The sequence below is a fragment of the Heterodontus francisci genome, chromosome 7 (genome assembly GCF_036365525.1).
Source record: "Heterodontus francisci isolate sHetFra1 chromosome 7, sHetFra1.hap1, whole genome shotgun sequence".
Classification (NCBI taxonomy): domain Eukaryota; kingdom Metazoa; phylum Chordata; class Chondrichthyes; order Heterodontiformes; family Heterodontidae; genus Heterodontus; species Heterodontus francisci.
The window spans coordinates 39494095-39516155 of NC_090377.1; the positions used below are offsets into that span (position 1 = coordinate 39494095).

The 22061-nt window shown below is 43.6% G+C and overlaps 1 protein-coding gene across 1 annotated transcript; it reads left to right on the forward strand.

The window, feature by feature from the left end:
• The first annotated feature begins 1257 nt into the window (after positions 1-1257).
• Positions 1258-3797, forward strand: nxph2a (neurexophilin 2a). Its single transcript, XM_068036265.1, has 2 exons — positions 1258-1272; positions 2976-3797. The coding sequence occupies exons 1-2, from the start codon at positions 1258-1260 to the stop codon at positions 3723-3725; spliced, it is 765 nt and encodes a 254-aa protein (XP_067892366.1). The 3' UTR covers positions 3726-3797.
• Positions 3798-22061: the final 18264 nt, after the last annotated feature.

Genomic DNA, 22061 nt, shown 5'->3' on the forward strand with positions numbered 1-22061 from the left:
TTATCACGCATTTTGGCCTGTCAGTCACACGCTGCATCCAAGTACTACCAGATGCCAGACTTGCACGTTCTCTAGACACATTTGCTGTGTGGCACCAATGTGATCACATATTCACCCACCTGGCATGGATGCCCACTGACAGGCATAAAGTTTTACACACCCACGAGATACCATTTGTAAAACTTCAGACGCATCACTTACCCTCGCCGATCTGAGCAGGTCATTAACACATTTCCAACACAGCTTCCAGGTTCTTTGTGTAACCCCACGGTTCAACACCTCCTCTGCCACCTCTGTCCAGGCCGCCTTGGTCAGGCGGGAGGGTCTTCTGATGCCATCTGCAGGGAAGAGGACCTCCTGCTTTTTCCTGGCAGCCTGGAGAAGCACCTGCAGGGAGACATCACTGAACTGTGGGGCTGGTCTCAGCCTACTGGCTGCCATTTTGGTGGGATTGGTGATGGAAAGATGCGGATGAAAACAAAGTGATGGTGTGGAAGAGGTGAAAAGACGGATGAGGGTAGGTAAAGAAATTAGAGTCTTTGAACTGAAAACACCTAGAAATCTCTGCCTCCTGGAGACCATCAGCAATGCAGACTGATTTATAGCCCTGTCATAAATGGTGCTTAGCAGAGTGACAGTGGGTTCCATCAATGAAAAGCGTTCTCCACCGCATGATTGCACGTGTCTCCCGTGCCCAGTGCCGGAACTTTAATTTTACATAATAATCGCCATAATCTTCCAACCTTCTTAGATACAGGTATGGTGCCAGAGGATTGGAGAATTGCAAATGTGACACTTCTGTTCAAAAATGGGTTAAAGGTTAAACCCAGCAATTACAGCCAGTCAGTTTAACCTTGGTGGTGGGAAAGCCTTTACTAACAATAATCTAGGACACAGTGGCGCAGTCGTTAGCACCGCAGCCTCACAGCTCCAGCGACCCGGGTTCGATTCTATGTACTGCCTGTGCGGAGTTTGCAAGTTCTCCTTGTGTCTTCGCCGGGTTTTCGCCGGGTGCTCCGGTTTCCTCCTATATCCAAAAGATTTGCAGGTGATAGGTAAATTGGCCGTTGTAAATTACCCCTAGTGTAGGGAGGTGATAGGGAATATAGGATTACTGTAGGGTTAAAATAAATGGGTGGTTGTTGGTCGGCACAGACTCGGTGGGCCGAAGGGCCTGTTTCAGTGCTGTATCTCTAAAAAAATAAAATAAAATTAGCAGACACTAAGACAAGTGCGGATTAATTAGGGAAAGCCAGCATGGATTTGTTAAAGGTAAATTGTGTTTAACTAACTTGATTGAGTTTTTTGATGAGGTAACTGAGAGGGTTGATGAGGGTAATGTGATTGATGTGGTGTACATGGACTTTCAAAAAGTGTAAAAGTTCCACATAATAGACTTGCCAGCAAAGTTAGAGCCCATGGAATAAAAGGGAAAGTGGCAGCATGGATACAAAGTTGGTTAAGTTACAGGAAACAGAAAGTAGTGGTTAACCATTATTTTTTGGATTGGAGGAAGGTATGCAATGGGGTTCCCCAGGTATCGGTACTAGGACCACTGCTTTTCTTGATATTCTAGACTTGGGTGTGCAGGAGACAGTTTCAAAACTTGGAAATATTGTGAGGAGGATGGTGATAGACTTCAAGAAGACATAGGCAGGCTGGTGGAATTGGAAGGCACATGGCAGTTGAAATTTAATGGAGAGAAATGTGAAGCGGTACATTTTGGTAGAAAGAATTAGGAGAGGCAATAAAGGGCACAATTCTGAAGGGGGTACAAGAACAGAGAGATCTTGGAATATATATGCACAAATTGTTGAAGTTGTCAGGGCAAGTTGAGAAAGTAGTTAAAAAGGCATATGAGTTCCTGGGCTTTATAAATAGAGGCATAGAGTACAACAGCAACAAAGTTATGATGAACCCTTATAAAACACTGGTTCGGCCTCAACTGGAGCATTTTGTCCAATTCCGGGTACTGTACCTAAGGAAAGATGTGAAGGCTTTAAGGAGGGTGCAGAAAGGATTTACAAGAATGGTTCCAGCTATGAGGGATTTCAGTTACACAGATAGCTTGGAGAAGCTAAGGTTGTTCTCCTTAGAGAAGAGAAGATTGAGAGGATATTTGATAGAAGTGCTCAAAATTATGAGGCGTCTAGAAAGAGTAGGTAGAAACTGTTCCCATTGGTGGAACCAGTGGAAACTGATTTAAGGCAATTGGCAAAAGAACCAAAGGCAACATAAAACGCAGTGAGTAGTTAGGATCTGGAATGCACTACCTGAGAGTCTGGTGGAGGCAGTTACAATAAGGGCTTTCAAAAGGTAATTGGATAAGCTCTTGAAGTAAAAAACAATTGCAGGGCTACAGGGAAAGGTTGGGGGGGGGGGGGGGCGGTGGTGGGGGGGCGGGGGGTGGGACTAGCGGAGTTGCTCTTGCATGGAGCCAGCAGTGATACAATGGGCCAGATGGCCTCATTCTGCACTGTAAATAGTCCATGATTTTTTTTTATTGTTTCATGGGATGTGGGCATCACTGCAACAGCCAGCATTTGTTGCCCATCCCTAATTGCCCTTGACAACTGAGTGGCTCATTAGGCAATTTCAGAGGGCAGTTAAGAGTGGATTATTAGTCCCGTGACATTACCACTACACCACCATCTCCATGAATGGAAATCATTTTCTATTTTCAATCAAATTAGTTAGCACTTTTGTGAGTTTGAAAATATCACTTTTACATAATGAATTGGTAGATTATCAATTCCCAGTTCTAACACAAAATTGACTTGGTAATTTTTTTCTTACGCTATGGACAGGATGTCAGTTTTTTCCAAGTATTCACAGGAAGCCTACAATAATCTGGTAATATTTGGTAAAAGTTGAAGTATTAACTCTCAAACACAAAATCTGTGCACTTGGAGGTCTGATTGGGAGAGCTAATTTGTGGTTTGCCCTTGTATTAACACTTTGGTTTTTAATTCTAGATCACCTCTCATGAGAATCATCTAGGAAGAACATTGGAACTGCTGGAATTAAGGGACAAGGCAGCAGAACAAACATTTGCTGATAATTTGGCTGATCCACAGAGGGTAAATTCATTGCGGCTGTTTGTGAAGGAGATTCCAAAGCCAAAAAAGGACATTACTGATACTGCACGTATAAAAGCTTCAGATGACTTATGGGCATGGTTAAACAACCTAACAGATACTCAGGAATCTCACTCACGGACCAAACGCAGACCCATTGTTAAAACAGGAAAATTCAAGAAAATGTTTGGATGGGGTGACTTCCATTCCAACATCAAAACTGTTAAGTTGAATCTTCTCATTACTGGGAAGATAGTTGACCACGGGAATGGGACTTTCAGCGTCTACTTTAGACATAACTCGACAGGTCTTGGGAATGTGTCTGTAAGCCTGGTTCCACCATCCAAGGTTGTGGAGTTTGACTTCTCCCCACAGTCAACGCTGGAGACCAAGGAGTCCAAGACATTCAACTGTCGAATTGAGTATGAGAAAACAGACAGAGCAAAGAAGACCGCACTATGTAATTATGATCCTTCAAAGATATGCTATCAGGAGCAGACCCAGAGTCATGTTTCCTGGTTATGTTCCAAACCATTCAAGGTTATATGCATATATATAGCTTTCTACAGTGTAGATTATAAACTTGTGCAGAAAGTTTGTCCTGATTACAATTATCATAGTGAAACCCCTTATTATTCACCTGGTTAACAGAATACCCATGGCATATGTTATGTGAAGACTGCCATTCTGTATGTAACTTATTTATACATAGTCAATGTCATGGAATAATAATCATAGTAACTGTTTAAGACAGGCACATCTGGTTTAGTGCAGCTGTTACCCCAAAAGGGAGCATCTGATGGTGTAGATGCATGATGAGCATTTGTAAAATGAAGACGCTGTTATTAACAGTCCTCATAGCAAGAATAAAATTAAAATAAATGCAGATATAAAAATAGTAAACTTCTGTCTTTAAACCTCAGCCTAAGGCTGAACTGCATATTTATATTTCAACCACAGCTCCCAATACAAGAATGAACAATTTTTTAAATGTCAAATTTGCACATTAATTGAAGAATGCAGTCTTTATAGGTTTTTTTTCTCTCTGGGGGAAATAAAAGAAAGTACAAAGTAGTTCCATCGACTAGCAAAACATAATATAGTATTGTAAAAAATTGACTGAACACATTTTAATGTACAATATAGTGTGTTTTGTAAGTGTAGTCCTGTAAAATTGTTTCTTTATAAAAGGCTGTTTGTGTCAATAAAATATTAAAATTGGGAACAAATTAGAGGACACAAGGAAAGCAACTTAGTAAAGAAATACTCTGCTCTCCATTTGTTGTGCAATCCTTCAACAAAATCACATAGTTTCATCTCAACATGTCTTAGTATTTAATGAGCTTTTTAAAATGAAATGGGGACCACAACAGCAACTGTGTATTAAGTCAATGCAAACATATTTATAAACCTTAAACAGGCTCTCGCACTTGAGGAACTTTACTTTTCTTAATCTCCACTTAATTCTACAGATAAATGTTTTATTTTTAAAATTCAACCTTGGTGTTGCACTGCACTGTGGACCTAGGTTTTGATTTTAAAAATATAACCAAGAAAAGCATTCTCTTTGCAATATCCCTCTTTTAGCTGTACTGTCGACCTTTTCCTGTTGGAAATGTTTATTTTTTTCATTTTATCATTATTAAAATGGCCAGTCTTGCTTTGAGCTTTCCTTTCTTTTCCTCTATGCTCCAGATATACCACCTAACATGCTCTTCCTGCTCCCTACATTCTCATTCTGTTAAAATCAGCACTGTTGGTACAGCCACTCTAACTTTCACTTTCCCAGAACCTGAGGCAGAGGGAGGTAGTGAGTTCCGGCTTGCACCTGCAATTTTCAAATTTTTCGAACACATGCTTGAAGTCAGCTAATTGCCTGTTTTAACTTGCCTTTTTAAAGTTCTTTTCAACCTTTGTGGTGTCCTTCACTATGAGTCTTGATTCTTCATTTTAGTTCCTCAATGTAAAAAAACCATACTTATTGTGCTTCAATAAGTAGTCTTTTTCATGCTATAAGTTTGACCCTTTATTCTCACCGGGGAGGTTGCATAGATCTAGATAGGCTACTTATCTTTGTGATATGAAATATTGTCGGTGTTGTATTAAATCTGGAAAATACAAACACAGTGGATTTCATTATTGGAGTTCAATTGCACCCAAGTATGCATATGTATAGTTCTGGGTTAATTTTCAAGTATCACCTTTTACATTCCTTCATCTACTACAGTTATTAGGGTTTATTTAAATGTTTAAGATAATGAAACAAATGGCAGAGATCATCAAAGATCCATCATTCTGGCATCTTTAAATTAGAAGGAAGAGTGCATTAAAAGAATAAGGCATAATAAGGAACTGTGCTACATCTATTATATAATGTAGTTATTTAACTATTTTGCAGTAATAAATGAAGTGTTAAGTATGGTATGTATCAGTATATGTACTATGTACAGGTACATTGCAAGTATATGTCAGTACAGATGCATCGCTGCCTAATTACAGTAAAAATTTTGATTTTAATGCTAACATTTATTGCTTATGTGCTTTGTGAAAATATTTTACTTTGGTTCAATATCTAATGTTGCAGCTCTACTGTATGCATCTTGTTATGTATGAATAGATGCACTGTATAAAAGAAAATGAGTTACCTTTGTAAAGCAATAAAATACTTAAAAATATTTTATCTTTAAAGAAATCTGTGGTAAATAATTTGTGCAATCCATAAAGCAGTGGATCAGCAAATAGTGGAGAGAGAAGAAGATTTAACGTTTCAGGTCTGTGACCTTTCATCAAAACCAGTAAATCAGACCAGTTCTGATAAAACGTCACAGACCTGAAACGTTTGGCTGAATTCTACTAGCCTCCAGTGTCGTGGGTCATGGCGGGGGGTCTGGAAAATTCTTACAGGAGAGGCCCCACCACAACCCCCGACGCGAGAAGGCCCCGCCGCATTTTACCAGCAACGGTGCGGCCTCGGAGCAGCCCCGGCCTTAATTTGCCTAATAAAATGTCTGCTAATACATGTTAATTAACTTACCTGGACCGGGTGGCTGTCCCACGCCAATATTCCGCCTGGTGGCTGGAAGTCCCGCGCCTTCCACTCCCCATTTGGGAATTCTAGGTGAGACACTGGTGGGGAGGGGGGAGAAATTTAATTTTCAAGTCGGGATGGCGGGTGAACGGAGGAAACGTACTCCATCGGCTGAGGGGATGGTGGGAAGGGGTTGAAGGACAAACATCATAAAGTTTGGGGGTGAAAGGTCAGCACCGGCAAAAAAGGATTTTTGGGAGGGAGAGGGAAATAAATTTATTGGTTTATGATTTGGGGGGGAGGTGGAAGAGGGGTTTTGATCTGTACTTTAACGTTTTTATGTAAATTAAAGATAATGGTCACTTTAAAAATTAAAATTGCTGGTAAGGACATGCAGCCCTTTAAAAATGGCGCCATTGCCCGGGACGGAGCGGCCACCCCCTCTATGACATCCAGGGCAGCCGCTCCATCCCTCCATTTAAATGAGACCTCCTGCGAAATATCACCGGGGCTCAGCGACGGCGGATCTGCGTGGGCAGACCGCCGAGATCAGAGTGCACTGCCACGATTTGTGGCACACTCATAAAATTCAGCCCAACTCTGCTTCTCTCTCCACAGATGTTGCCTGACCTACTGAGTATTTCTAGCACTTTCTGTTTTTATTTCAGATTTCCAGCATCTGCAGTAATTTGCTTTTATTGCAAAAGCAAATAGTGTTGGTTTTCTACCTTTTTTAAAGCCAGTGCTTCATTCGACTCACACAAACTAAGAGAAAATGCATGTTAAGTGCCTTTAAGAAGTGTAGTTATGATAAAATGAAACTAACTCACATTATAGTTTTCTCTAATCTGTTTTGTCAACACATACTGGCACTGCATACAGGCTATTTAGTTACAATACTAGAAGGATTGTTCTCAGCTTCTTAATTTGCTAACTAATTTACAGCATCGTCCTAAAGAACATGCCAAATTGGGCTTGGAAAGTGCTGCACCTATTAGAGTGATTTAGGGAATGCATGGCTGCTGTAAAATAAAAACATAGGGCATACCTGTAATATTCAACTTCGGGACAAAATGGGGAATGTTTTAAATACATTTAGGTTTAAAGTATACTGCAATTGATAGTCCTTTACTACATTTCAAAAAAATTTTATAGTCTTCACAAACACCCGATTTTAACTAGATTACTACAAAACCAAACACCAGAATTTCACAAAGCTGTCCTTTCTGAATACACATGCTCATTGTGATGTGGAAATATTGACCATCATAATTAATCAGGAAAGAACGAGGTGTACATACATCACTCTAACAATATCATTTGGAAGGCATTATGGCCACTATGAGGAGTTAATTATTGGCCTAGAAGATACCCTCAGGGCTGCACACAACTACAATGCCAAAACATATTACTGGCAATCTCTGAGCCATTGGTTTGTAATTCTTTGTGCTGTACAATGTTGAGCAGAGGTTAGAAACTGCAAAGTGGCTACCCCACTGTTCGAAATTCTTCAGCCATCTAATCCCTAAGCTCTAAAATTCCCTCCCTTAACCTTGCCTCCTGTTCACCTCTTTCTCCTCCTTTATAACCTTACTTAAAAGCTACTTCAGTAACCAAGTTTTTAGCCAGACCTCATAATATCTCTTTCTTTGACTCTGTGTCAACTTTTATCGAGTTACACTTCTATGAAGGACTGTGGGATATTTTCCTACAATAGAGATGCTACATAAATACAAGTTGTTCTTGTTAAGATATGTCAGCGAATTTCAGAAATAATTTTAATGGCTACCATCTCCTGATTTTCCCAAAAATACCCATGATCGTTATCTCCAGCAATGCTTAATAGAATGACTGATTTCTCCAAGCTCTGTAGGACAGGGGTATGACCCCTATGAATATCGGGCAAAGTCCTACAAACATTTCAAAGAGCTCCACAAATTTCATATAGGAAACCATGATCTATCAATACTCTGCAGCACCATGCTTTTGATAAACATAAACATTTCATGCATATCCATGACTCCCACATACAACTGCATTGTCCTCATCCTGTAAATACACCCCATACCCTCATTATATTAGCATAGATATTACAACACAGCGGGTGTACTTCACTGTGGAATACACATCTGCTACAAGCAAACACATTTCAGAACAAGTTATGAAGGAGCACTTTGTTCCTCCTGATTATTTCCTTTTGAGGCTAATTCCCAATTAAAATCTGCAGAATATCCATTGAAATAGCAATGCTGTTTGGTACTCAACTATTGGGATAGATTGCAAAAGAGTCCTCCCCAGTATTCCTCATTTTTTTCACCCAATGTTAGATTTAACACCTGTCAGAGTGGTGGAATAATCCAGTCATGGATATCTCCACAACAATGACTTGAATGGATAGTAAAATTGGGAGCTTGTAAAATCAACATTGCAACCAACCCCATCAGTTTCCCAACAGGCAAGCTGGGTTAAAATTGTCCCCCTTTCATTTTATCTTTTTCTGTGCAGAGCCAGAAAGAAGCCAAAGATTTTCCAACACAATAGGTGTGAGGTGTTTTCCAATTGTTTTTTATTTTTTTATTCTTTAATGGGATGTGGTCATCAATGGCAAGGCCAGCATTTGTTGCCCATCCCTAATAGCCCTCGAGAAGGTGGTGATGAGCTGCATTCCTGAACCGCTGCAGTCCATCTGGTGCAGGTACACCCACAGTGCTATTAGGGAGGATTTTGATCCAGCAACAGTGAAGGAACGGCGATATAGTTCCAAGTCAGGATGGTGTGTGACTTGGAGGGAAACTTGCAGGTGGTGGTCTTCCCATGCGTCTGCTGTCTTGTCCTTCTAGATGCAAGAGGCAGCAGGTTTGGAAGGTGCTGCCGAAGGAGGTGTGGTGAGTTGCTGCAGTGCATCTTGCATATGGTACACACTGCTGCCACTGTGTGTCGGTGGTGGAGGGAGTGAATGTTGAAGGTGGTGGATGGGGTGCCAGTCAAGTGGGCTGCTTTGTCCTGGATGGTGTCGAGCATCTTGAGTGTTGTGGGGAGTATTCCATCACATTCCTAACTTGTGCCCTGTTGATGGTGGACAGGATTTGGGGAGTCAGGAGATGGGTTACTCACCGCAGAATTCTCAGTCTCTGATTTGCTCTTGTAGCCACAGTATTTATGTGGCTGCTCCAGTTCAGTTTCAGGTCAATGGTAACTCCTAGGATGTTGGTAGTGATAATTGCTGAAATGGCTAATGAATTGCTTATTTGTAGTCTATGAGAAATGACATCAAAGCAAGCTCAGAGCCTTTTATTTAAATGTTCATTGATATGCTATGCTTTAGAATTAGAATTAGAACATTACAGCGCAGTACAGGCCCTTCGGCCCTCGATGTTGCGCCGACCTGTGAAACCATCTGACCTACACTATTCCATTTTCATCCATATGTCTATCCAATGACCACTTAAATGCCCTTAAAGTTGGCGAGTCTACTACTGTTGCAGGCAGGGCGTTCCACGCCCCTACTACTCTCTGAGTAAAGAAACTACCTCTAACATCTGTCCTATATCTATCACCCCTCAACTTAAAGCTATGTCCCCTCGTGTTTGCCATCACCATCCGAGGAAAAAGACTCTCACTATCCACCCTATCTAACCCTCTGATTATCTTATATGTCTCTATTAAGTCACCTCTCCTCCTCCTTCTCTCCAACGAAAACAACCTCAAGTCCCTCAGCCTTTCCTTGTAAGACCTTCCCTCCATACCAGGCAACATCCTAGTAAATCTCCTCTGCACCCTTTCCAAAGCTTCCACATCCTTCCTATAATGCGGTGACCAGAACTGCACGCAATACTCCAGGTGCGGTCTCACCAGAGTTTTGTACAGCTGCAGCATGACCTCGTGGCTCCGAAACTCGATCCCCCTACTAATAAAAGCTAACACACCATATGCCTTCGTAACAGCCCTATTAACCTGGGTAGCAACTTTCAGGGATTTATGTACCTGGACACCAAGTCTCTCTGTTCATCTACACTACCAAGAATCTTCCCATTACCCCAGTACTCTGCATTCCTGTTACTCCTTCCAAAGTGAATCACCTCACACTTTTCCGCATTAAACTCCATTTGCCATCTCTCAGCCCAGCTCTGCAGCCTATCTATGTCCCTCTGTACCCTACAACATCCTTCGGCACTATCCACAACTCCACCGACCTTCGTGTCATCCGCAAATTTACTAACCCACCCTTCTACACCCTCTTCCAGGTCATTTATAAAAATGACAAACAGCAGTGGCCCCAAAACAGATCCTTGCGGTACACCACTAGTAACTAAACTCCAGGATGAACATTTGCCATCAACCACCACCCTCTGTCTTCTTTCAGCTAGCCAATTTCTGATCCAAAGCTCTAAATCACCTTCAACCCCATACTTCCGTATTTTCTGCAATAGCCTACCGTGGGGAACCTTATCAAACGCCTTACTGAAATCCACATACACCACATCCACTGCTTTACCCTCATCCACCTGTTTGGTCACCTTCTCGAAAAACTCAATAAGGTTTGTGAGGCACGACCTACCCTTCACAAAACTGTGCCGACTATCGCTAATGAACTTATTCTTTTCAAGATGATTATAAATCCTGTCTCTTATAACCTTTTCCAACATTTTACCCACAACCGAAGTAAGGCTCACAGGTCTATAATTACCAGGGCTGTCTCTACTCCCCTTCTTGAACATTTGCTATCCTCCAGTCTTGCGGCACTATTCCTGTCGACAATGACGACATAAAGATCATTTTAAAACATAATATTTAAAGATAATTATTTTTTCAATAAAACCATTTCTATGGAAAAATGGTCAAAGATTATGAAATGTGATACTTGCTGACAAGAAGTGATCAGCTTCTGACGATGGGCAATTCATCGTTTCATACATATGAGGTGGTATGCTGAGCTATCACCAAATTAATGCATTCTGGTAAAAGACTGAAGAAATACATCGGCTCTGACACTGGATCAAGTCAGTAGCAGATATCCCTGGAAATCAAATCTACAGCTTCTGGATTATCAAGTATACTGTGTTAACACTGCAGCATTGGGCTTGATCTATCTCTTCTAATGACATTTCATTTAGAAATCTCAAGAGGAAAAATCCTGCGTTTAAGAGAATAAAGGGCAAAGGAATCAGAAGATGGTCCAAGAAACATTATTAGGACAAATCAGGGAGCTCTAGAATTTCATTAGCACTACCGCTAGCTGTGAAATAGAAGATGTATTGCTGTCTAGACTAAAATTCGTTGAATTAATGAGCATGAAATTTAAATTATCTGCCGTTACGGAATTTTTAAAAATGCTATGACAAATAAAGATGTATCAGCCAAATATAGAAGTATACCATTGGAAGCTGTTTAATTGAATTTGAAGTTTAAATCTGGAGGAATACATGTAATTACAATTTACATTATTAACCCTTTCTTATAAACCAGGTCAATTACAGCCAGTCAAAGTGCATTGAATTAATAGGAATTTGGGCAATTGTTCACAATAGGACTGCAGCACTTTGGAAAGCATTTATCAAATCTGTCAGCAAACACAGTTTGACCTAGATCATGGTTAAAATATTTTCATGTTGACCGATCAGAAACCAGGGGCTGAATTTTGTTTTCACACCACCACGAGTGGCGGCGGGTGAAAAAAATGGCGGCATGCTCATTATAATATTCAGGGCGGCCGACCCCCCCCCACAATCACATGGCGGAGGTGGCCTTGGCGATGCCGTCAATGGTGTCACCTGTTTCTGCGCAGGCGCCGGCGCCATTTATAGGCCTGCCAGGCCTGCGTTGACAGATCAAAGTTGACCCCATCCCCCTCTCTAACTGCAACAAAAAATAAAGTTTGACTCACTCCCCCAACTACACCAGAAAAGCCCAAATTACCCCTTTTCCATCCCAACTGCATTAAGTGCAGAGTTGGCCCCCTTCACAGCCCCCCTTCAACTGACCTAAGTTCAGAGTTCAACCCTTCTCCCCAATTCCACTTCAAATGCAGAGTTCCTCCCTTCCCCACCTCAGTGCCACCAGCTTTCCCTGGACAGGAAGGTGATGGCATGGGAGTGCCACATGTCACTTGGAAGATCTGGAACTGCCAGTAAGATTGCTCCGGCTTCCATTTAGACATATTTAAATAACTGATTTGAATATTAAATTCCAAGTCCAGCCATGGGGTGTTGGATGTGCCACCACAGAGCTTCCCCACCACTGGGAAGATCGGCCCTGGCATTCCCGGCATAGGGCTCTGTGGCAGATCGCTTGCACTCTGATCTTCTGGCCCCCCTGCCATGGAGCCAGACGTTGGGAGCTCAACAAAATCCAGCCCCAAGAGTGTAACGACTCAGTAAGCAAGGGTTCACTCCCTGAGGGCCAGCTGTCACATTTGATGAACCTGTCAGTTAATAAAATGTTAAGAAAATACTGAGGGTTTCAGACACTCAGATTTGGTTGCATTTTGCAAAGCAATTGCATTTAAATTCAAGTACAATGGTTTAACAACTGTACTAAATGTATAGACTCAGAAATCTCAATTCCTGCATGGACACCAGGCACCAGGGATTTTGTGGAAATTCCCCAGCAAAAGGGATGCACTGTGTCCTTGTAGGAATTCTGGCTTTCATGTGAGGATCAGGTAACAGTTCAATTCATTTGAATGCTTTCTTTCATAGAGTTCTTTTCAATTATATTATCTTTGTTTTCTCTCTTTTGCCTCTTCTGTGGTCTCCCCAAGCCAAACACAATCCTGACTGGAAGGGCTGAATTTTAACAGCCCTCCGATGTTGGGGGTCGTGGCAGGGGGGCCCGGAAAATTCTTCTGGGAGAGGCCTGCCTCTACCCTCTGAAACCAAGAAGGCCCCCCGCATTTTACCAGCGGCAGCGAAGAGTCAGTGTGACCCTTCGCTGCTCGGTGGCGAGGTCTTCATTTTAATATTAAAATTAATTTAAAAGCATGCAAATAAACCTACCTGGTTTCGATGGCTGTTCCACGCTGATATTCCAGCTTCCGGCCAGAACTCCTGCAACTTCAGAACTTCATTCAGAGTTCCGAGGCGAGACACTCGTGAGGAGGGAGAGGAGTGAAATTATCAGGGCGGGGTGGGGGTGTCTGGGAGAAACATTTTCTATTGGCTGTGGGGATGGTGGGAAGGGGTTGAAGGGCAAATGTGATGCGGTTGGAGGGGAAATTTTCGTGATATAGGCCAATAAAAATAACATTGGGTGGGGTTGGTGGGAAAGGACCTCCAGTTTTTATTTACTTCTTTAAGAAAATGCAAGTGATGTAACTTTAAAAATTCAATTATTTCCTAAGGGCTTGAAGCCATTTAAAAGTACATTAATGATTTAGACGAGAATATAGGAGGTATGATCAATAAGTTCGCAGATGACATGAAAATTGGTGGTGTCGTAAATAGTGAGGAGGAAAGCCTTAGATTACAGGATGATGTAGATGGGCTGGTAAGATGGGCGGAGCAGTGGCAAATGGAATTGAATCCTGAGAAGTGTGAGGTGATGCATTTTGGGAGGACTAACATGTCAAGGGAATATACAATGGATGGTAGGACCCTAGGAAGTACAAAGGGTCAGAGGGACCTTGGTATACTTGTCTATAGATCACTGAAGACAGCAGCGCAGATAGATAAGGTGGTTAGGAAGGCATATGGGATACTTGCCTTTATTAGCCGAGGCATTGAATATAAGAGCAGGGAGGTTATGATGGACCTCTACTAAATGCTAGGTAGGCCACAGCTGGAGTACTGTGAGCAGTTCTGGTCGTCACACTATAGGAAGGATGTGATTGCCCTGGAGAGGGTGCAGAGGAGATTCACCAGGATGTTGCCCGGGCTGGAGAATTTCAGCTATGAAGAGAGACTGGATAGGCTAGGGTTATTTTCCTTAGAGCAGAGAAGGATGAGGGGGGAACCTGATTGAGGTATACAAAATTATGAGGGGCATAGATAAGGTAGATAGGAAGAAACATGAGTGCAGTCTATGAACATTACCACCTGTGGTTCTCCGGCAATGGTGCCAGAACCAGTGGCCCTCTGGGCCTGGCTGTGAGAGTCTGTCCTGAAGCGGCATCCTCACTGGCCCTCCGGTGCAGGGCATTGGTGACCTCCCTGATGCAGTGGTGCACTGCTGACTGTGTTACCCCACAAAGGTCTCTGGTGGGCCCCTAAAAGGCTGTAGAGGCGTCAGGCTTGAGAACTGCTGCCACTATGAGGAACAAAGGCATGGGATGTCCACCGGAGCCCATGGGCTGCAGGCCATGCTTGAGAGGGTACAGAGACGTGTAACCACCCTCTCTACATGCGCAATCTCCTCTGACACTTCTGCTCTGACATCCAATGGCATGTCACATGGGGCCTGTGGATGCATGGCAACCATAATGGTGGGCTCCCCTTAGGGCTGCTGTTCATGACCGGGGGCCTCTACATGGATCACATATGCCTGTTGGTATTGCCTCTGGCGCATACAGATCTTCACGTGCAGAGGATCACACAATGTAGGATGAGCCATACCTATTTCCATGTGATAAATAAAGTTGAACCCTGCATGTATTCCAAGCTTTCTAACAGGGCAGGGATTGGTGTTGACGGGTACATCAGCTGCTTTCCTGGATCAACTATGTGGTGTGCCATGGCATTGCCCATCTTGGCCAACACTGAGTGGCACAACATGACCACATCAAGATCCTACCAGCTGAATCGATTGCCTCCACCATCCATAAAACCTTAATGCTCCTGCCCTTATTGGCACCCTCCCCACACACAGGGTGCCTAGTGTGCCATTGTCCCCTCACAAACACAGAGCGTACACTGTTATCGGAGGGATGGTACACTGTACTTCCCTTTATGGCAGCACAGCTTTTCGTTCAGTAATCCCAGACCCCAACCCCCCCCTTTTCAGAATGCAGAGAGTGACCCCTGTGTCTCCTCCTTCCCTCCTCCCTTTAAGAATGCAGAGTTAGACCCCTGCATATCCCCCCTCCCTCCCGCAATGCAGAGTGAGGACTCGCCGGCTTTTCGGATTTTGAACGGGAGGACACATGACGGCCGCCCGTTCAACAAAAAATCCAGTAGTGTCTGTGGAGAGACAGCGGGCTGCAATATCAGCATAGGTAAGTAATCATTACCACATGCTAATTGTGGCACTGCCGCTGTGTGGCGAGGGGCACGCAATGAGGTCCCGCCGCCGCTGGTAAAATGTGGCGGGCCCATCTCAACATTGCGGGTCGAGGCAGGCCTCTCCCCACAGCATTTTACTGGCCCCCGCGCTGCGACCCGCGGCGTCGAGGGGCTGGTAAAATTCAGCCCTACGACTCTAAAAATGGCTCCGCACCTGCGTGGTGGTGCCGGCGCCGTTGCCAGGGACGGAATGGCCACCACCTCTACATCATCGGGGCGGCCTTTCCGCCCCCTCCATTTAAATGAGCCCCCGCTTGAAATATCATAGGGGCATAGCAGCACGCAAATTGAGCTTGCGCCACGCCTTCTTTCAAGCTCGCGCCACGCCTTCTTTCAAGCTCACCGCCCATTAAATGTCAGCCCGCAGGGTAGAAAGGTAATCTGCTCTCCTTCCGCTGACTCTATCATATTAGCCTCTATGAATTGCACGAGACCTGCTGGTGTGATGCTCCTTCTGATTCTCCCTATGTTAAAACATCTGGCTACCATTTGCCTCCTCTTCGCTCTCCTAACAGTACGGCAGAGATCAGCAAACTACTTTGCAGTCAACAGAAGGCACAAATCCAGATGTGCCACTGTTGTGCAAAACGTGGGATAGTAAGCATGCGAGCCTTTAAGTCACTGACTAGTATGTGGCATACTAATTCTGCTTATTAAACTACTAACACTCTCGATGTGTCAAGTATTAAGTATCATCAAACTGTAAAGTTTGCAAATATACGTTTTGATTTTATTCATTTTACTGAGGGCACAAATAGTCATGTAAAAAAAGTCATGTGTATTGTACATGTACTTTTGTATAGCTGTATGTTTTAAAATGACAGGCAAGTGTTTGGGTGTAAAGCCAGCTGTATTTGTGTTGAGGGCCTGATTTGAAGAATAAGGGCCTCTAGAATTTCATTTAAGATAAAAGTAATAACAACAACTTGCATTTATCTAGCACCTATAGCATGGCACACTCAGACAAAAACTGACACAGAACCAAAAGAGACAGGAGGACAGGTGATCAAAAGCTGACTCCAAAAAGTAGATTCTAAGGAGTCCTTTAAAGGAGGAGAGAGAAGTGGAGAAGTTTAGGAAAGAAATTCCAGAGCATAGTGTCTAGACAGCTGAAAGCACTGCCAACAATGGTAGAGTGAAAGAAGTGGGGTTGGAGAAGAGCCAGAGTCAGAGGAGCATGGTGTTCTCGGAGGGTTAAAACATAGAAACATAGAAACATAGAAAATAGGAGCAGGAGTAGGCCATTCAGCCCTTCGAGCCTGCTCCACCATTCATTATGATCATGGCTGATCATCCAACTGAGTAACCTATTCCCGCTTTCGCCCCATATCCTTTGAGCCCTTTTGCCCCAACAGCTATATCTAACTCCTTCTTGAAAACATACAATGTTTTGGCCTCAACTGCTTTCTGTGGTAACGAATTCCACAGGTTCACCACTCTCTGGGTGAAGAAATTCCTCCTCATCTCAGTCCTGAATGGTTTACCCCATATCCTTAGACTATGACCCCTGGTTCTGGACTCCCCCACCATCAGGAACATCCTCCCTGCATCTACCCTGTCAAGTCCTATTAGAATTTTATAGGTTTCTATGAGATCCCCCCTCACTCTTCTGAACTCCAGCGAATATAATCCTAATCCACTCAATCTCTCCTCATACGTCAGTTCTCAGGTTGGAGGAGGAGACAGAAATAGAGAAGGGTGAGGCGATTGAAGGATTTGAACATGAGGATGAGAATTTTAAAATGGAGGCATTAGTGGTGCAGAAGCCAATGTAGATCAGCACAGAGATGATGGATGAACTGAACTTGGTACAAGTTAGGATATGGGCAGCAAAGTTTTGGATGAGTTTAAAATTATGGAGGGTGGAAGATGGAGAGTCTCGGAATAGTTGAGTCTGGAGGTAACAAAAGCAAGGAAGAGGATTTCAGCATCAGATGGGCTGAGGCAGGGATGGAAATGGGTAAATATTATCAAGTGAAAATAAGCAGTCTTGGCGACGCAATGGTTTCGGTCTTCCCAATTAGATTAGATTAGAGATACAGCACTGAAACAGGCCCTTCGGCCCACCGAGTCTGCGCCGAACATCAATCACCCATTTATACTAATCCTACACTAATCCCATATTCCTACCAAACATCCCCACCTGTCCCTATATTTCCCTACCACCTACCTATACTAGTGACAATTTATAATGGCCAATTTACCTATCAACCTGCAAGTCTTTTGGCTTGTGGGAGGAAACCGGAGCACCCGGAGAAAACCCACGCAGACACAGGGAGAACTTGCAAACTCCACACAGGCAGTACCCAGAATTGAACCCGGGTCCCTGGAGCTGTGAGGCTGCGGTGCTAACCACTGCGCCACTGTGCCGCCCAATGTTTAATTGAGTGAAATTAAAGCTCATCCAGGACTGGCTGTCGGACAAGAAGTCTGACAACTTAGAGGCAGTGAAGTGGTCAAGAGAGATAGTAGGGATTTAGAGCTGGGTGGAGTCAGGGTACATGTGGAACCAAATGTGTTTCTTTTGTTGATGCCTCTGAGGGGCAGCATGCAGATGAGAAATAGGAAGAGTGCAAGGATAGAGATGCATAATCTGAAACAAAAACAGAAAATGCTGCAACCACTGATCAGGTCAGGAAACATCTGGGGAGAGACTGTTCTAATGAAGGGTCCTTACCCAAAATATCTTGTCCGTTCTGTCTATAGAGGCTGGTGACCTGCTGAGCATTTACAGTATTTTCTGTTCTTGTTCCACATTTCCAACATCTGCAATATTTTGTTTTTTGTTCACAATCTCAAACCCAGACAGAAGTAATTGGACTTCATAAGTTTAATACTGGCCAGATATAATGGAAGCTGACATTCACAACCCAACCAAAGATTTTAAAAAAAACTTTATAGCATCAACTTCCCACGTCAATTTATGTATGTTTCCACCAACATGAAGACAGTTTGAATTAGCTGTGTTCAATGCAAGCAGGATGTCAAATAACTTGTTAAAGAAAAAAAGTTTTTTTGTCAACACAGTAGAGGTAGATATAGAAGGTAATTTACCACCATTCGCACGACTCACTCTGCATACTACCACCAGATTGCATTTTATTGTGTGCAATCATTCAGCCTCAAAGCCTAATTCTGCACTTCATTTTCTGCTCCTTTGATTTATTTAGAAAAAATTAATTGCCTTTAAACATTCCAATCCGTTTGACATGCTGCTTTCAAGAAGACTGCGCATTAACAAGAAACTGGCAAGAGACTGACAAGATATTCTCATTCATTGACAATATTTTTCCAACAGTGGAATAAAAATGAACAAGTGCATTGGATTTATTTGGCAGCCAGCAGAGTTGGACCCAAAATCTTCGATGTTAGACATCATTGTTCCTTCTTGAATTCACCTTTCTACTCCTAATTAGTGGTTTATTTATGAAGACATTTATTTGCAAAACATTATATTTTACTTGTTTTATAAAAATCGATTTACTTGCTATTTAACATTACAATGGGAAATACTAAGAGGAAAAACTGTGGGCTGAATTTTACAGGCCCCTCCACTCTGCGGGTCATGGCGTGAGGGCCGGTAAAATGCTGCGAGGAGAGGCCCGCCTCAACTCGCAACGTTGAGAAGGGCCCACCGCATATTACCGGCAGCAGGGGGACCTCAGTGGGCTCCTCCGTCACCTGCGGCAGGCCCTTCATCTAAATATTCAAATGAACCTAAATTACATGCTAATAAACTTACCTGCAGGCGGCGGTTTTACCAATTCCAACCGCAGCTCACAAAGAACAAAGAACAGTACAGCACAGGAACAGGCCATTCGGCCCTCCAAGCCTGCGCCGATCTTGATGCCTGCCTAAACTAACACCTTCTGCACTTCCGGGGCCCATATCCCTCTATTCCTTTCCAATTCATGTATTTGTCAAGATGTCTCTTAAACGTCGCTATCGTATTGGCTTCCGCCATCTCCCCTGGCAGCAAGTTCCAGGCACTCACCACCCTCTGTGTAAAAAACTTGCCTCGCACATCCCCTCTAAACTTTGCCCCTCTCATCTTAAACCTATGTCCTCTAGTAACTGACTCTTCCACCCTGGGAAAAAGCTTCTGACTATCCACTCTGTCCATGCCGCTCATAACTTTGCAAACCTCTATCATGTCGCCCCTCCACCTCCGTCGTTCCAGTGAAAACAATCCGAGTTTATCCAACCTCTCCTCATAGCTAATGCCCTCCAGACCAGGCAACATCCTGGTAAACCTCTTCTGTACCCTCTCCAAAGCCTCCACATCCAACTGGTAGTGTGGCGACCAGAATTGCACGCAATATTCTAAGTGTGGCCTAACTAAGGTTCTGTACAGCTGCAACATAACTTGCCAATTTTTATACTCTATGCCCCGACCGATGAAGGCAAGCATGCTGTATGCCTTCTTGACTACCTTATCCACCTACGTTGCCACTTTCAGTGACCTGTGGACCTGTACGCCCAGATCTCTCTGCCTGTCAATACTCCTAAGGGTTCTGCCATTTACTGTATACTTCCCACCCGCATTAGACCTTTCAAAATGCATTACCTCACATTTGTCCAGATTAAACTCCATCTGCCATTTCTCCGCCCAAGTCTCCAACCGATCTATATCCTGCTGTATCCTCTGACAATCCTCATCACTATCCGTAACTCCACCAACCTTTGTGTCGACCGCAAACTTACTAATCAGACCAGCTACATTTTCCTCCAAATCATTTATATATACTACAAACAGCAAAGGTCCCAGCACTGATCCCTGCGGAACACCACTAGTCACATCCCTCCATTCAGAAAAACACCCATCCACTGATACCCTCTGTCTTCTATGACCGAGCCAGTTCTGTATCCATCTTGCCAGCTCACCTCTGATCCCGTGTGACTTCACCTTTTGTACCAGTCTGCCATGCGGGACATTGTCAAAGACTTTACTAAAGTCCATATAGATAACATCCACTGCCCTTCCTTCATCAATCATCTTCGTCACTTCCTCAAAAAACTCAATCAAATTAGTAAGACACGACCTCCCCTTCACAAAACCATGCTGTCTCTCACTAATAAGTTTGTTTGTTTCCAAATGGGAGTAAATCCTGTCCCGAATAATCCTCTCTAATAGTTTCCCTACCACTGATGTAAGGCTTACTGGCCTATAATTTCCTGGATTATCCTTGCCACCCTTCTTAAACAAAGGAACAAAATTGGCTATTCTCTAATCCTCTGGGAGCTCACCTGTAGCCTATGAGGATGCAAAGATTTCTGTCAAGGCCCCAGCAATTTCTTCCCTTGCCTCCCTCAGTATTCTAGGGTAGATCCCATCAGGCCCTGGGGACCTATCTATCTTAATGTTTTGCAAGACACCCAACACCTCCTCCTTTTTGATAATGAGATGACTGAGACTATCTGCACTCCCTTCCCTCGGCTCATCATCCACCAAGTCCTTCTCTTTGGTGAATACTGATGCAAAGTACTCATTTAGCACCTCGCCCATTTCCTCTGGCTCCACACATAGATTCCCATCTCTGTCCTTGAGTGGGCCAACCCTTTCCCTGGTTACCCTCTTGCTCTTTATATATGTATGAAAAGCCTTGGGATTTTCCTTAATCCAGTTTGCCAATGACTTTTCATGACCCCTTTTAGCCCTCCTAACTCCTTGCTTAAGTACCTTCCTAATGTCTTTTTAGTCCTCAATTGCTTCGGCTGTTCCCTGCCTTCCAGCCCTTACAAATGCTTCCTTTTTCTTTTTGACTAGGCTCACAATATCCCGTGTTATCCAAGCTTCCTGAAACTTGCCAAACTTGTCTTTCTTCCTCACAGGAACATGCTGGTCCTGGATTCTAATCAGCTGACGTTTGAAAGACTCCCACATGTCAGATGTTGATTTACCCTCAAACAGCTGCCCCCAATCTAAATTCTTCAGTTCCTGCCTAATATTGTTATAATTAGCCTTCCCTCAATTTAGCACCTTCACCCGAGGACTACTCTTATCCTTATCCGCAAGTACCTTAAAACTTATGGAATTATGGTCACTACTCCCGAAATGATCCCCCACTGAAACTTCGACCACCTGGCTGGGCTCATTCCCCAATACCAGGTCCAGAATAGCCCTATCCCTAGTTGGACTATCTACATACTGTTTCAAGAAGCCCTCCTGGATGCTCCTCACAAATTCTGCCCCATCCAAGCCCCTAGCACTAAGTGAGTCCCAGTCAATATTGGGGAAGTTAAAATCACCCACCACCACAACCCTGTTACCTTTACATCTTTCCAAAATCTGTCTACATATCTGCTCCTCTACCTCCCGCTGGCTGTTGGGAGGCCTGTAGTAAACCCCCAACATCGTGACTGCACCCTTCCTATTCCTGAGCTCCACCTACATTGCCTCGCTGCACGACCCCTGAGGTGTCCTCCCGCAGTACAGCTGTGATATTCTCCTTCACCAGTAATGCAACTCCCCCACCCCTTTTACATCCCCCTCTAGCCCGCCTGAAGGTTCTAAAGCCTGGAGCATTTAGCTGCCAATCCTGCCCTTCCCTCAACCAAGTCTCTGTAATAGCAACAACATCATATTTCCAAGTACTAATCCAAGCTCTAAGTTCATCTGCCTTACCTGTTATACTTCTCGCATTGAAACAAATGCACTTCAGACCACCAGTCCCGCTGTTGCTCAGCAACATCTCCCTGCCTGCTCTTCCTCTTAGTCCTACTGGCCTTATTTACTATGTC